We start from the raw sequence: 13,642 nt of genomic DNA on the forward strand, positions 1-13,642 counted from the left end.
CAGTTCAGGGATTAAAGTTGTTCATAATGATGATAAAGCCAAGGCAGCAAGAGTGGTAAGCAGCTGGCCACACTACTTTCACAATCAGAAGCAGAGCATGATGAATACACTCATACTAGTACAGAGCTTACTTTTTTCATTTTATCCAGTTCAAGTTTCCCAAGCCTAAGGGATGGACCTGTCCACAATTAAATCTTCCCACAACAATTGCTAATCCCCAACAGGCATGCCCAGAGGTGATTCTCTAGACTGCAAGTTAACAGCTAATACCAATTATCCCTCACAGGTGGCTAGTGTATGGCAGAGGATACTGTTTTACCAATAGTGATAGTCTCTCTCTCTCTCTCTCTCTCTCTCTCTCTCTCTCTCTCTCTCTCTCTCTCTCTCTCTCTCTCTCTCTCTCTCTCTCTCCTTTCTTTGCAGTTCATTTTTATCACATATTTTTTATTTGCATTTCAAATGTTATCCCCTTTCCTGGTTTCCCCTCTGAAAATCCCTATCCCATCCTCCCTTCCCCTGCTCACCAACCCACCCACTCCCGCTTCCTTGTCCTGACATTTTCAAAGACAAGATCTATCTTCTGTGAACCCCAGTTTCTTAGGTAAAGACTATATCTCCAATACCTGTTTTAGCTACAAATTTCTGTTTATAGAGTAATGTCTCTTATTTTGACTATTAGATGCATGGGTGGCTACCTGACATGCTTATATGTGAATTAATATTAGAACTTTTGAATTTTTTAATTCTTTGATATTTAAATATTTAGATAAAAATCCTCACATAAACTTTAAAAACATTCTATTGGCTATATAAGTTTTAGCAGCTTGTAGTATCCCAACTTGGTGCATTAAATATTTAATGTTAGCAGATGTGATGCTGAGACAAGAAATTGCCATGAATTACAAGCCAACACTGAGTATGGAATTTTGACTACATCTCAAAAAAAAAAAAATCCAAACAGAAAAGCTGTTCTGGTTGCTTTATGTGGTGTTTATGACTGGAGTGAATCTAGTATTGGAAAAAATGACAAGAAAGTCAAATTCTTTATTTAAGATTTATTTTATGTATGTATACACTGTAGTTGTCTTCAGACACACCAGAAGAGGACATCGGATCCCATTATAGATGGTTGTGAGCCACCATGTGGTTGCTGGGATTTGAACTCTGGGCCTCTGGAAGAGCAGTCAGTGTTCTTACTCCCTGAGCCAACTCTCCAGCTCAAAATCTTTAGTTTAATTTGGCAGGTATAACTGTGATTTTTGGAGTAAATTCATATCAAATATACCATTAAAGCTCTCCATAATAGCATGGTATCTCAAATAGCCATAAGTACCTATCATGTGATAAGCACAGTGAAAACTATAAAGAACTTGTCATTCTATTAATGGCTACTTCCAGATATCTTGGAGTTTTCATATAGTCCTTCTTTCTGAAGTACAACTTTAGAGGTGCTTGATACCTTAGATTGTACTTTTAGGTCTCAGATTACAGACTACTATTAATATACAGAATTTAAAAGTAGAAAAAATAAGTTTAGACAAATAAAGAAAGGACACAACATCCTTGTGCTTATTTCTACCCTCAAAACAATAGAACACTTTGACATTGTATGCAGTCTCTAAACAACCAACATTTTTTGAAATGTTTTAAAGTCAATGCCTCACATTGCAAATGAAACTTCTGCATGTCTCCATGAATATTAACCACCATACCCTTGTCTTATGTTAACAATTTACAGATTATTTTAATTTAGACTACACTACCTCTGGCCACCATTTTTAACTACCATTTTGATAAATTAATAAATTAATATCTTAATAAATTAATTTTAATAAATTTATTAATTTTAATAAATTATTAATAAATAAATAAATTAACAACTATAATTACTTGAAGTAGTGATCAAGGAGGGATTTTGGCTTTTTTATATTAAAAATACATGGAATGTAATGTTTCAATCAATGCAGCTATTACTTTTTTGAGATAGGTTACAAACATTACTTTGTAGACCTGGCAGTGCTGGTATTAAAAGTATGCATGAATATGCACATTAGTTTATTGAAAGCCATTTTGTACCACCGTTGATCTGGTAGGCGTCTTTTCAAGTTTGCTTCTTGCCCATTGTCACTTTTGCAAAAGTCATTGATCACTGAGACTTCCTTGTTTTCTGGCTTGCAATCTTTCAGAAGCATCTTCAGCTTTTTGTCCCTTCCAAGCCTTGCTCCAATAGTGTTGCAGTCACAAACCTAAAATAGAACACTGTGTTTTCTAATCCGTAGTGTCTTTTGGGATGGATGCACAGAAGTGAATTGTTATGTTAAAGAATATGTAGTGTTTCCAATTTTGCTCCATAGTTTCAAATTCCCTGCCATAATATTTGAGTCCATGTTCTCACCACAGACAAGAGAACCAGTTTTCTTATATCCTCACCAACAGAAATAGTTGTCAAGTTGTATTTTATTGATCCCGACAGGGAAATTTAATTGAAAGATGCTTGGCGTTAGTTACATTAATGTTCTCAGAGGGAGATCCATTTGTTGCTCTCTCATCTCCTAGTCAATTCATTATTCACACACCTGAAAGAATTTTATCTGTAAGGACAGACATTTCACCCGCTGCTTTACGTGCCACTGTTAACTGTAATGAAGAAAATGTGCTTACAAACAAGATTCTCTACTTTTCTGTAAAAGGAATTTTAAAGACAGCTCTGTGAAAGAGTTTTCTAGTTATTAAACCAACGGTGATTGGTAACAGTGAGGCATAATTTGTAATGGCCTTGTCATTGGGTCAAGCTATTTCTTTATTATTATAGGGTCCTCCTGGACTTCCTGGATTTCCAGGGACACCAGGTCTTCCTGTAAGTATGGTTTTCATTATTTTAAAATTCCCCTAAGAGGTAATCTAAGAAATATTGTAAGTGTGTTATATGCCTTTTCAAAGGGGATGCCAGGCCATGATGGGGCTCCAGGACCTCAAGGTATCCCTGGATGCAATGGAACCAAGGTGAGTTTTTTTAAAAACTTAATTGTGAACAGATTGTTGATCAAAGTCTAAAAAGAGAGAATGGTTTTGTGTAAGACAGCATTTTCAGTATATTAAACTTCAGTGATTTATTTAACCTAACTAGTGAGGATAGTGCATTGGGTTAGAAGTTATTTTAAAAAAGAATCTTTGTGTAAAGTATTATGAATATTAAAAGTGGATTAGGCTTGTTTCACATACTGTAGAAGTTGTTATGAGTAATACTTGGTAATATCTTACTGATTTTGATTTTTAAAATAGGTGCTATTTAAAGTTTTGAATACTTCATGTTTTAAGCTAAAAAACTGTTGTATGTTATGGATGCCGTGGAGGAAGGAGCTGATGCAGGCCATGGAGCACACACAGGCTTCATAGGACCGGCTGTGGGTGTCTATCTCTTTCCACCATGTGGGATATGGGTATGAAATTCAGATTGTCTGAACTTGGGCAACAGACACCTTTATGTACTCTGTGATTTGATTCATGATTATTTTTTTAACTTCCTTAACTGTCATTGTGAACAAAAAAATCCAAGTTTTTCATGAACAAAAATGATGTGCTTAACAATTAAAAAACCCAAAGCTTTAGATAATGGCACTTTTCTTGTTTGGAATCAACAATTTATCACTAAGATACATCAATAGATAATGAGAAAAATGTTCTTATTGTAAAATGATATTTTGTACCATTTGATATCTTTTTATTTCTTGTTTTTCTTAAGTAAATGCACCATTACTTTATGTTTATCCTTTTAGCATTTTATGTTTTCTGCATAAGATTCTAAAATTCTAGATCTACCCTCTATTTTTAAATTAATGTCATATCCCAGATTTTTACATTAGGGTATATAGTTAACTTCCTGCAATACAATGAGCATGTTTCTGAGAATTTTTAAAACATACATACATTCAACACAATACTTTTAGATCCAGTATTTCCCAGGACTCTGTAACCCTTGCCAACAATAATTTTTTCTTAACACAGAGTCCCATTATGTAGCTCTGGCTAGCCTTGTGCTCTCAGAAATCCACTGGACTCTGTCTCCCAAGTTCTTGGACTAAATGTGCACCATTAATGTGTAGATTTTTAAGGCAAATATATGGAACTGAGAAATTTATTTATGTTCTCCATTCTAGCTCAGGTAGTCTTTGATAGTTGGGAAAATAGGACATTTGTTTGTATAACACATTTCATTAAAAAGTGAACTATTTTGTTCCTATTTTCATGGCATAGCTATGTTTTACTTTGTTTCTTTTCTTTTAGGTGTGTGTGTGTGTGTGTGTGTGTATTTGGTGCATACACATCTATGTGTGTTTTGCCAGCATGCCTTTTGCAACAAGAAGACTAGTATTCGAAGTTTTATATAGGGAAACCAAATGCTCATGCCCTTTCATATATCTAACAGTTAATGTATGCTTTAAGGCATCATTTATGTAATAGGTTTTATATAAATTAAGTGATTTTCTTGTAAATACTGCCTGAACAGATTTTTCTTACACTTCTCACTACATATGTAAAATATGAATCCTGATGTAGCATCTACAATGTATGGCTTCTTTACTAATGTTTTTGGGCCTATTTTGTGCCTGTATAAAAGGTAATGCAGAAAAGGCCATTGAACAATGACTCAAAAGCACAGATGGGTAGTAATTTTGTCCTTTTAAACCTGTGACAGGTTTGTTTTTAGAATTGCTATATCATACACAGGCATTTGAAAATCTTCTATCTCAATTTACCTGTTGTTTTCCAAACCAAATATCTTTGTTGTTACTTTACAATAGTGAATGGAAAAAATGGGTACCTAAGAAATCTAATGGCCTGCAATTTCTGGGACTGTTGTTACTGCCTTCTTGGTGCTATTAATAGCCTTATTCCTTGCCATCTTTTCATTTTGGCAAAAAAAAATAATTTGAAATAGTGTACAGTAAGAGGAAAGTGAAATGGTAAGTTTGAAATAAGAATTTGTATAGTACCTGGTCAGGAAATTGCAGCAAATCATTAACAATTAAATGTGATGATTTTCGAAATTTTGTGGTGTGAGTCTCAAAATAGGTTTTTCAAAAGAATATGTCAGAGGTACTGTTTTCCCCTTATATTTGGTTGGGGTAGATGAGTAGGAATAAAAGTTGCTTGGTAGATTGAATTGCTCTGGATAGTTGATTCTGAAGTAATTGAAAAGTGGATGCAAATGACATTTTGATGATCTGGTATGTTTGAAAGAAAGCCATTGTTTGTCATACAATTATTCACTGTTTCTTTTTTTCTTTACACTCTTCCATTTTAACTTACAGGGAGAACGTGGATTTCCAGGCAGTCCAGGCTTTCCTGGTTTACAAGGTCCTCCAGTAAGTTCTAAATTTCAGGACTAAAATGAACTTAAGAAGTAACAGAACAGAAAAGGTGTGAATACAGAGTTCACTCAAATGGAACAGTATCACATATTTAAAGTAGCAAACTAGAGAATTTCAAAGATTAAATGGCAAAAAAGGCCTCCTGCTGATTAAAGCCAAGGATTCTGTGATGGGCAATATAAATTTTACCTATAAAATCCTATAATATAAACTATTCTGCGACCCTATAAAATTTATTCATATTGTTCTCTTTTATGTTATATTCCTATATTCCTATGCACATTTTATGGTTTTTTTGTTTATTTCTGTCAAAATTGCACAAAATTTCCTTCTTTCTCTTAATAATAGGGACCTCCTGGAATCCCAGGTATGAAGGTAAGCATCACATGCTAAGAAGATAAGCAGTTTGAATAAAAGATGCAGAATGTCTACAACTGCAGTAGAATAGTTACTATAAGTTCTGTCTCCAAATGGATACACATAGAAAGTGCACTCTTTAAATAGAATACTGTGTAATCATGTATACTATAATTCTTGGAAAAAATGTGTGCATTGTGCTCAAATCGCTTTTCTAACACATTCAGGCTTTATCTGATTTTATTTAGATAGGGCTGACTGCTGGTTCTCTCTAGATGTTTCCTTTATCCTTGTTTTCTCTAACACTCTAGTCTCCTAGTATTTCTGATAGCATCTGATAGTTCTTCACTCTTCAGGACAAGCTCATTCTGTTTTATCCAGCAGCCATTAAGACACAAACCTGATTCTTCCTTCTCTTCTATGCCTGGCAATATTAATAATGTTCAAGGTATTTATTAATGACTATGTTGTTTACTGTCCATCTACATTGAAAACTTCAAATTAGATTTTTTTTTCTGAGTTCAAGATTTATGTGTTCAACAGCCTCTTTAAAATCTCTGCTGAAATATCTCCCAGACGCTTGGATTAACACACCAGAAATTAACCTTCAACTAACCCTGCCTGATCCATTGAACCCCTATATATATAGATAGATAGATGTCACTATACACTACATAACTTTTAAATTCTTATATTTATTAATTCTTAGAAACATGTGCATTCAACATATTTTGATTTATGCCCAGTCACCACACTTCCAGGGTCATGCCCACCCTCTCACATTCCATGTCCTCTCTTTTCTCATAGCCTATTGAGTTCAGTTTATGCTGTCCATATTCTCATGGGTTTAAGTCCACCCACGGAAGCATGATTGGCTTGTCAGAAGCCATACCCTTAAAGAAAATTGACTCTCCTTCACCCAGATGCCATCTGTTGTCACTAACTTCTCATTTAGTCAATGGGGTCTCATGAGACCCATCTCCCTCAATGCTGCAATGTTGGCCTAATTATTCTTGTGCAGGCAACCACAACCATTGTAATAATTCCATTATGTCCAGAACACACTATTTTGCCCTGTCCTTCTTAACTTCTTGCACTTACAACTTTTCTGCTCCCCCTTTCCATGAAGTTCCCTAAATCGTGGGAGGGGGGGTGTGATATGAGTTTTCCCACTGGCACTCATTCTCCATACTTTAATCAGTTCTGAGCTTCTACATTAACCATTGTCAACCACACAAAGACACTTCGCTCATGCGATCTAATGTTGAACTGATAAGATCTAATAGTTCGAGAGAGATGAATTTAGAGGGAAATTTGATACTATGGTACTAGATATGCAACCTGGAGCCAATTAGCTTCTTAGCAATGTGTTCTTAGTCAGACTTCCACTATCAGTCAAGCGTTTCTCCTGTGAACTGGGCCTTAAAACAAATAACAGAGCAGTTGGATACCTCTATCACATCAATGCCACTCACCCATGTGCAGATCTTGTCATGCTGGTCATTGTTGTAGAAACAGCCTTAAGACACTTTTTTTTCTTTGATCACTAGTATCACTGGTCTGAATTTAGCTCATTTGAGAATTTCAATTTTCCATTTTTTTATGACAGACTTCATGCATGCTACATAATCACTCTACCACTGAGCCAGTGCAGCTTTTAGTCACTTGTGGGAAATTAAGCTTATTCTTCAGGCTGAGACTTACATACACTTTTTACCTTACTCTAATGTGACTGCCTAGCTAACTATCTTTATTACTTATTTATCACGCACAATGCCATTTTGCTTTACTTTATAGACTGCAACAGAACACCCTACCTTCTTATTTACTCGCTATGTTTTATATTTCTCCATTATGTTTTAGCCTCGGGAGAAAAGAGTCTCTAGTTCTTTATTACTAAGTGTCCAGAGCCTAACACAATGCTCCACAAATACTTTATATCTAATGCATATTTCTAATTAATGAATAACTAAAAGTGCCACAAACTCCTAATAAATCTACTGTACTCTGTTATACCATGGATACGTCTTAATTTACTTTTCAAAAGTAAATTTGCTCATGAAATTACTGGTGTGCTTAGTCTTTCACTGTATTTATGTACTAAAATGAACTCTCAGAATATTTTTTTAACCTTCTTGCTGTTTCTCACATATAATAATGATTATAAATTACACTGTTGGTTTCTTTTAGGGGGAACCAGGCAGTATAATTATGTCATCACTGCCAGGACCAAAGGGTAATCAAGGATACCCAGGTCCTCCTGGAATACAAGTAAGTATATAAGATTTTTTTTATTTATTACATGATTAAAACAGAGGATCATACAAGTCCTGAACCTTCTATACTCACTGTTGCTGTTTTAATGATACAGATTATCATCTAAACGATGAAACCATTGCAATGGTCTCAATGCATTCCTTCTATTATAAAGTGAAAGTTTTCACAAGGCATATTTGCTTTCTTTTATCTTTGTATCCAGCGTCGGTATTTGTGTATGTGGCAACAGAGGTTTGCATAAAAAATAACTTCCTACCGTCTTCATATGCTATAGGTATCAGTAGAGGTGACCATAAATGTTTTTAACAAATAAAGAGCCTCAGTCTATCTTTTAAGATATTAAAAATGCCATTTATAACAGTATCAATTATGCAGGACATCTGAGCATACTTTGAAGGTTGAAGGAATGCAATTTATGCATGGTAATCATCAAATGTAATCTTACAAAAAGATTGTGTTAGTTTATAGATAATATACAGAGATAGTAATGGCTTTTGAGTATTTATAGAGGAGGAAGTCCATTATAGTTTATGAGGATCAATCCCTTTATCAAAAATACAAATCAGGAGGTTTTGCTGTTTGATCACCAAGAGACAATATTGGAGATGTTTTTCATTTGTTCATTTTTTATTCTTTACCTGACATTACTAGTCATACTCTCTTAAGTTCATTCAATCTTGTCATTGATTGTTCATATAATTTCTTATGAATATTTAAGAAAAAAGTATAACAGATCATATGTAGAATATATGCTGATACAACACAAAACACCTAGGATCACTCACAAACCCAACAGAGTGTTACAAATAGTTTTGAATCAATATGATGTTACATGGAAGCCACAGCCTTCTGGATTGCCTCAATATATAACTATCAGCCTGAGCAAACTGTTGAAAGTTGCTTTATTCCCTCTTCCCTCAGCTGTATTAGTTTTCCTCTTTTTTTTTTTTTTTTTTTTTTTTGGTTTTTTTCGAGACAGGGTTTCTCTGTGTAGCCCTGACTGTCCTGGAACTCACTCTGTAGACCAGGCTGGCCTCAGAAATCTGCCTGCCTTTGCCTCCCAAGTGCTGGGGTTAAAAGCATGTGCCACCACTGCCTGGCTAGTTTGCCTTTATAATATGTGATAGTCATATAATTTCCTGTAATGCATTTGCTCTCCTTGGCTTGTTAAGGTTTGTTCATATTGTCTTGCTGTAGTTCAGTTTTTCATTATGTATTTATCATGTTTTTGTCTATCATTGTAGAACATAACCTTGCTCTCTTATTGAGTTACCTTATTAAGCCTTTCTATTTGTACAGTTTTTAAGTTCTGATAATATTGTAGGGTAATAGACTTATGAAAATAACTTAAGTTATTGATTTACCTTATTATTATTGAGTACATTAAGTTATTGAATTACCTTATTAAGCCTTTCTATTTGTACATTTTTTAAGTTCTGATAATATTGTAGGGTTATAGACTTATGAAAATAACTTAAGTTGCATACTTTTATTTCTTTATAAGATGAGATAAGATGAAGGGTTGAGTTTAGGGGTTTTTGTTTTTCATACTTTTCTTTACTCCATTTATAACAGGGTCCACCTGGTCCCAAGGGTACACAAGGGCCAAGTGGTCCTCCAGGCCCACCAGGTTTAATGGTAAGTTTCTGTAACTATTTTTTCTCCTTTGCATTCTGATTCATGGATATGATTACTGATTATATTACTTGAAAGTTAACTTTAACTTAATTTCAATATTTATGCCTTTAATTTTGTTATTTAATGCTGGCTCTGTTATGGCAAGGAATCTATCTATAAGCAAGCAAAGTTCCTGCATTTTCATATAGGTGAAAAATGCACACATAAAAGTAAATACATGAAATGGCAGCTAGACATAGCTAAATGGTAGAATGCTTGCTTAGCACTTGTTCTGTCCAGTGCAGGAAATATAAAAATGATAAATACTACTATAATACTTAGTTTTCATTGTAGTGATGATTGGAGTTAGACCTTTGCTGCCATCCTCTTAAAAAGATCACAAAATTGTATGCTTGTCAAAGTAACTTTTTATATACCTTTGTGTGTCCTACATTCTATGTATTTTAGTGACAATTTTCATATTTTCATTATGCTTTTGTGGATAATGCACTTTTGTTTGTGACTGTTGTGACAGGGAAAATAATGCATGCTACATTCCAGAAGAGCCTACTGAAACTCCTTAGGAAAGGCTTAACCCCTACCCTACCCCATTAGTTGGATTTAATTGTAAATATGATGCCATTGGGGAGGTTCTGGACCATGACACTTTTTCATAATTCTGATGCTACAATATTGGTGTTTTCTCAGTCTGTTATTAAACCCTGAATTTCTTTAACCCTTGTAAACTAATTAACTGGTTTAATCCACCCTTCTGAATATTCCTTCAATTAACTCGTATTTGACAGAGCAAGCAAAGACACTGAGGTTTGATATGCAAATAAAGAGAATGCTGATATTAAAGGCACTGTACATACACTGTAAATGCCTATTTAATATTTTTAAAATATTGTCTTTATTCTTGAGAATTTTGCACATATACACAATAAAATATGATCATTTTATGTTCTATTGCTCACCTCTAATTCTCCCCATATGCCTGTTAATATTTCCCCACCCAGCTTCATGTTTTTTAAAAGTAACTCCCAAAATCCAGTTATTGCTGCCTATTTGAAAATGGGAGTGAGGTCATCCACAGGAGTATGGGAATCCAAAGAGTAGCCACATTCTCAATGAAGGGTGATTGCCCCTTCCCTAGCAGCTCACGGCTGCTCATAACTCCTCAGTGAGAAGAGGGGCCTGGAGGTCACCAACCCTATCTATGATGAGATTTTACCTGGCATGATCTTGTGGCTTTCTTCTGTAGGTAACCCCAGTTTCTGTGAGTTCAACATGGAGTCTGTTGTGGGGGGAATCCTCTTGGAGACAAGGGAGGAGGTATGGGATAAGGAATGTGAGAGGACAGACTGGGAGGGGGATAATGACTGAACTGTAAAAAATGATTAAAGAATTTTTTTAAAAAGTGAAATATTCATATCCTATCTAGAATCCAACTGTTTACAGTACTATTTCTCATCTTTAAGATCTTATAGTCTTTCTACTGAGCATTGGGTGGGAGAGTTGATAGTTAGGTCCACTTTAGGGCTGAATGCTCAGTTTCTTATTCTCAGCACTTTGACTCATTATACATGTCTCCTGTTGACTATGCCCATATTACAGAAAGGAGTGGTTCTAAGTAAAGTTCAAAACAACCCGAGGCTATGGGTATAAAAATAAATACCTAAAAGGCATGTAGACAAATATGACCATTTAGCAAAAGAGCAATAAGGTTCTATCATTGGTCCAAGACCTCCTGAGCTATGGGCTTTTTAAACCCATAGCTTGCAATGCGAGGTTTGACATTTCTCTAGAATGTCAATCAGAAAATGATTACTCACCCAATAACAGTCAGGCCACTATTACACCAGTGAGAACATCTTATCTGGTAGGTAGGTCTTACAGTATGCAGGACCTAGCATTGGTTAACACATTGATGTGTTTTCTCTCCCAGCATTCTGCATTATACCCTCTGGCACTGTGAAATCTGGCCACTAGGGAGAAAGTTTCCTTGTGTGTTTGAGGTTGACTCTGTAATTCTTTTTTGTTGTTGTTGTTGTTGTTTGTTTAACATTTTAACATTTTAGTTATATATGGGTGTTCTGTCTGCATGACAGAAGACAATATCATATCCCATCATAGCCTGCAGCTAAAGTGTGAGGGTTCAACAATTGGGTCTTACCATATGGTTATGGAGGAAACCAAGAAAAGCCTGTTTAGTTTTTCATGCCCTGAGACATGATCAGAAACACAAACACAATTGTTTACAACAAAGCTGGCTTCAAATTGAGCATGTGCTTTTTAAAAAATTAACTTCATTGTTTCCAATAATTCTGATAAAAAAAACATGTTCACCTAAGTTAACTTCTTTGGTTTTGGTACTTGTGCCAACTACCCTCTCATATATTGATCCTAACTCTCTGCTCCTGTCAATTCTCATCCTGTCACCAAAGTTTCTACATTTGTCTAGGTTGTTTTAATCACCTCTAACAAAAGCACAATCATGACGAGAAAATAGGATTGTTTTGGTGCCTCACTTTAGTACACAGCTGCTTTATCTCTGAGCTATATCCCCAGAATTAAAAATAGTGCGAAGGTCCCTTTCAGTTGCCACATTAAAAAATAGTTTTAAGAAAGATCTTAATAAATTGTTTTCTCCTTTCTGTGTCTTCTAAGGGCCCTCCTGGCCCACCAGGCCCACCGGGACCAAAGGTAAGGTTCTTTCTCTACATATCATTGGTTTCCTGTAGATTAGTTTTTCTGATTGTTAATGAGACTTTAAATTGAAATTTCTCTCCTCAGGGGAATATGGGCTTAAATTTCCAGGGAACCAAAGGTGAAAAAGTGAGTAATAAAATGGTGGTCATCTAGCCTTCATGCCTTTCCTTTCACACGCACCTGTACTGTCTTTTTCCTTCCCCTGTTTCTTATGATGGACATAGTTTACCTATAATATTATTACTTGTAGTAGACTATGAAATATTGCTGTATCTTTGTTGTGTAAATAGGGTGAACAAGGTCTTCAGGGTCCGCCTGGTCCACCTGGGCAGATCAGTGAACAGAAAAGACCAATTGACATAGAATTTCAGAAAGGAGATCAGGTAAGTCCTTGGGGAGGGGAATCTGATAAAGACTGTGCTATGGATATGTTAATTAGCTTTATTGGGGTAATCATTTCACAATGTGTAGGTAGGTATATTGAGATATCACCTTGTGCACCCTTAATATGGTCATATTTTTGCAACTCTAACTCCTTTAATCATTTTTTTTTTAAAATATAAAAAATTTAAAACTGAAAATCCTTGCTCTTATAAAAGGCACTATATGTAGACATGTACTCTTAATGAGGTTATTCTTTCAATAACAAAGACTTCAGATAATTAAATTTTTAAAAAAAATATATTTGTCAGGATATCATTTTGGTGTTAATACTAGATGAACCTAAAGTTCTCATCCTTGAATGTGTGTATGATTATCTCCAGGATAGTACTAATGTGCTTTCATTTTTCCCATACCTGCATAGGGAGTTCCTGGTGATAGAGGGCCTCCTGGGCCTCCAGGAATACCTGGTCCTCCTGTAAGTATTCTAAAACTCTTTAGCATGTGAACTGATATTGCTACACACAACTCATGAACCAATGTGAATGCTGTTTTTGTGCAGGGTCTTCCTGGTGGTAGGAAAGGTGAAAAGGGCGAGCCAGGAGAGCCAGGCAAAAGAGTAAGTCTTGTGACCATCAGTGGTGTTTATAAAAAAGCCTAAATATACGCATGTGCAGGATTTTTTTCTAGTTCCTAATGGCATTGCCTGAAAATATCACTACAGGTATAACTTATAATAATACCTGTCATTTAAAAAGTCTATTCACTCAAGCAGTCGTGGTGTACTCCTTTGATCCCAGAACTCAGGAAGCAGGGGCAGGGTGATATCTATGAGTTCAGGGCTGGCCTGATCTACAGAGTGAGTTCCAGAACAGCCATGGAGAATGGGACCTCATAAAATTACAAAGTTTCTGTAAGGCAAAGGA

At 35.3% G+C, this 13,642-nt stretch overlaps 1 protein-coding gene across 1 annotated transcript in view; it reads left to right on the forward strand.

Moving 5' to 3' along the window:
• Col4a5 (collagen type IV alpha 5 chain) overlaps positions 1 to 13,642 on the forward strand; it is a 222,209-nt gene that overhangs the window by 94,050 nt on the left and 114,517 nt on the right. The window contains exons 5-15 of the mRNA XM_052171348.1: positions 2,813 to 2,857; positions 2,941 to 3,003; positions 5,313 to 5,366; positions 5,721 to 5,747; positions 7,920 to 8,000; positions 9,582 to 9,644; positions 12,294 to 12,329; positions 12,420 to 12,461; positions 12,626 to 12,718; positions 13,141 to 13,194; positions 13,279 to 13,335. Coding sequence (XP_052027308.1) covers positions 2,813 to 2,857; positions 2,941 to 3,003; positions 5,313 to 5,366; positions 5,721 to 5,747; positions 7,920 to 8,000; positions 9,582 to 9,644; positions 12,294 to 12,329; positions 12,420 to 12,461; positions 12,626 to 12,718; positions 13,141 to 13,194; positions 13,279 to 13,335 — 615 coding nt within the window. The remainder of the gene's footprint in view (positions 1 to 2,812; positions 2,858 to 2,940; positions 3,004 to 5,312; positions 5,367 to 5,720; positions 5,748 to 7,919; positions 8,001 to 9,581; positions 9,645 to 12,293; positions 12,330 to 12,419; positions 12,462 to 12,625; positions 12,719 to 13,140; positions 13,195 to 13,278; positions 13,336 to 13,642) is intronic.

Source organism: Apodemus sylvaticus, chromosome X, assembly GCF_947179515.1.
Source record: "Apodemus sylvaticus chromosome X, mApoSyl1.1, whole genome shotgun sequence".
Taxonomy (NCBI): Eukaryota; Metazoa; Chordata; class Mammalia; order Rodentia; family Muridae; genus Apodemus; species Apodemus sylvaticus.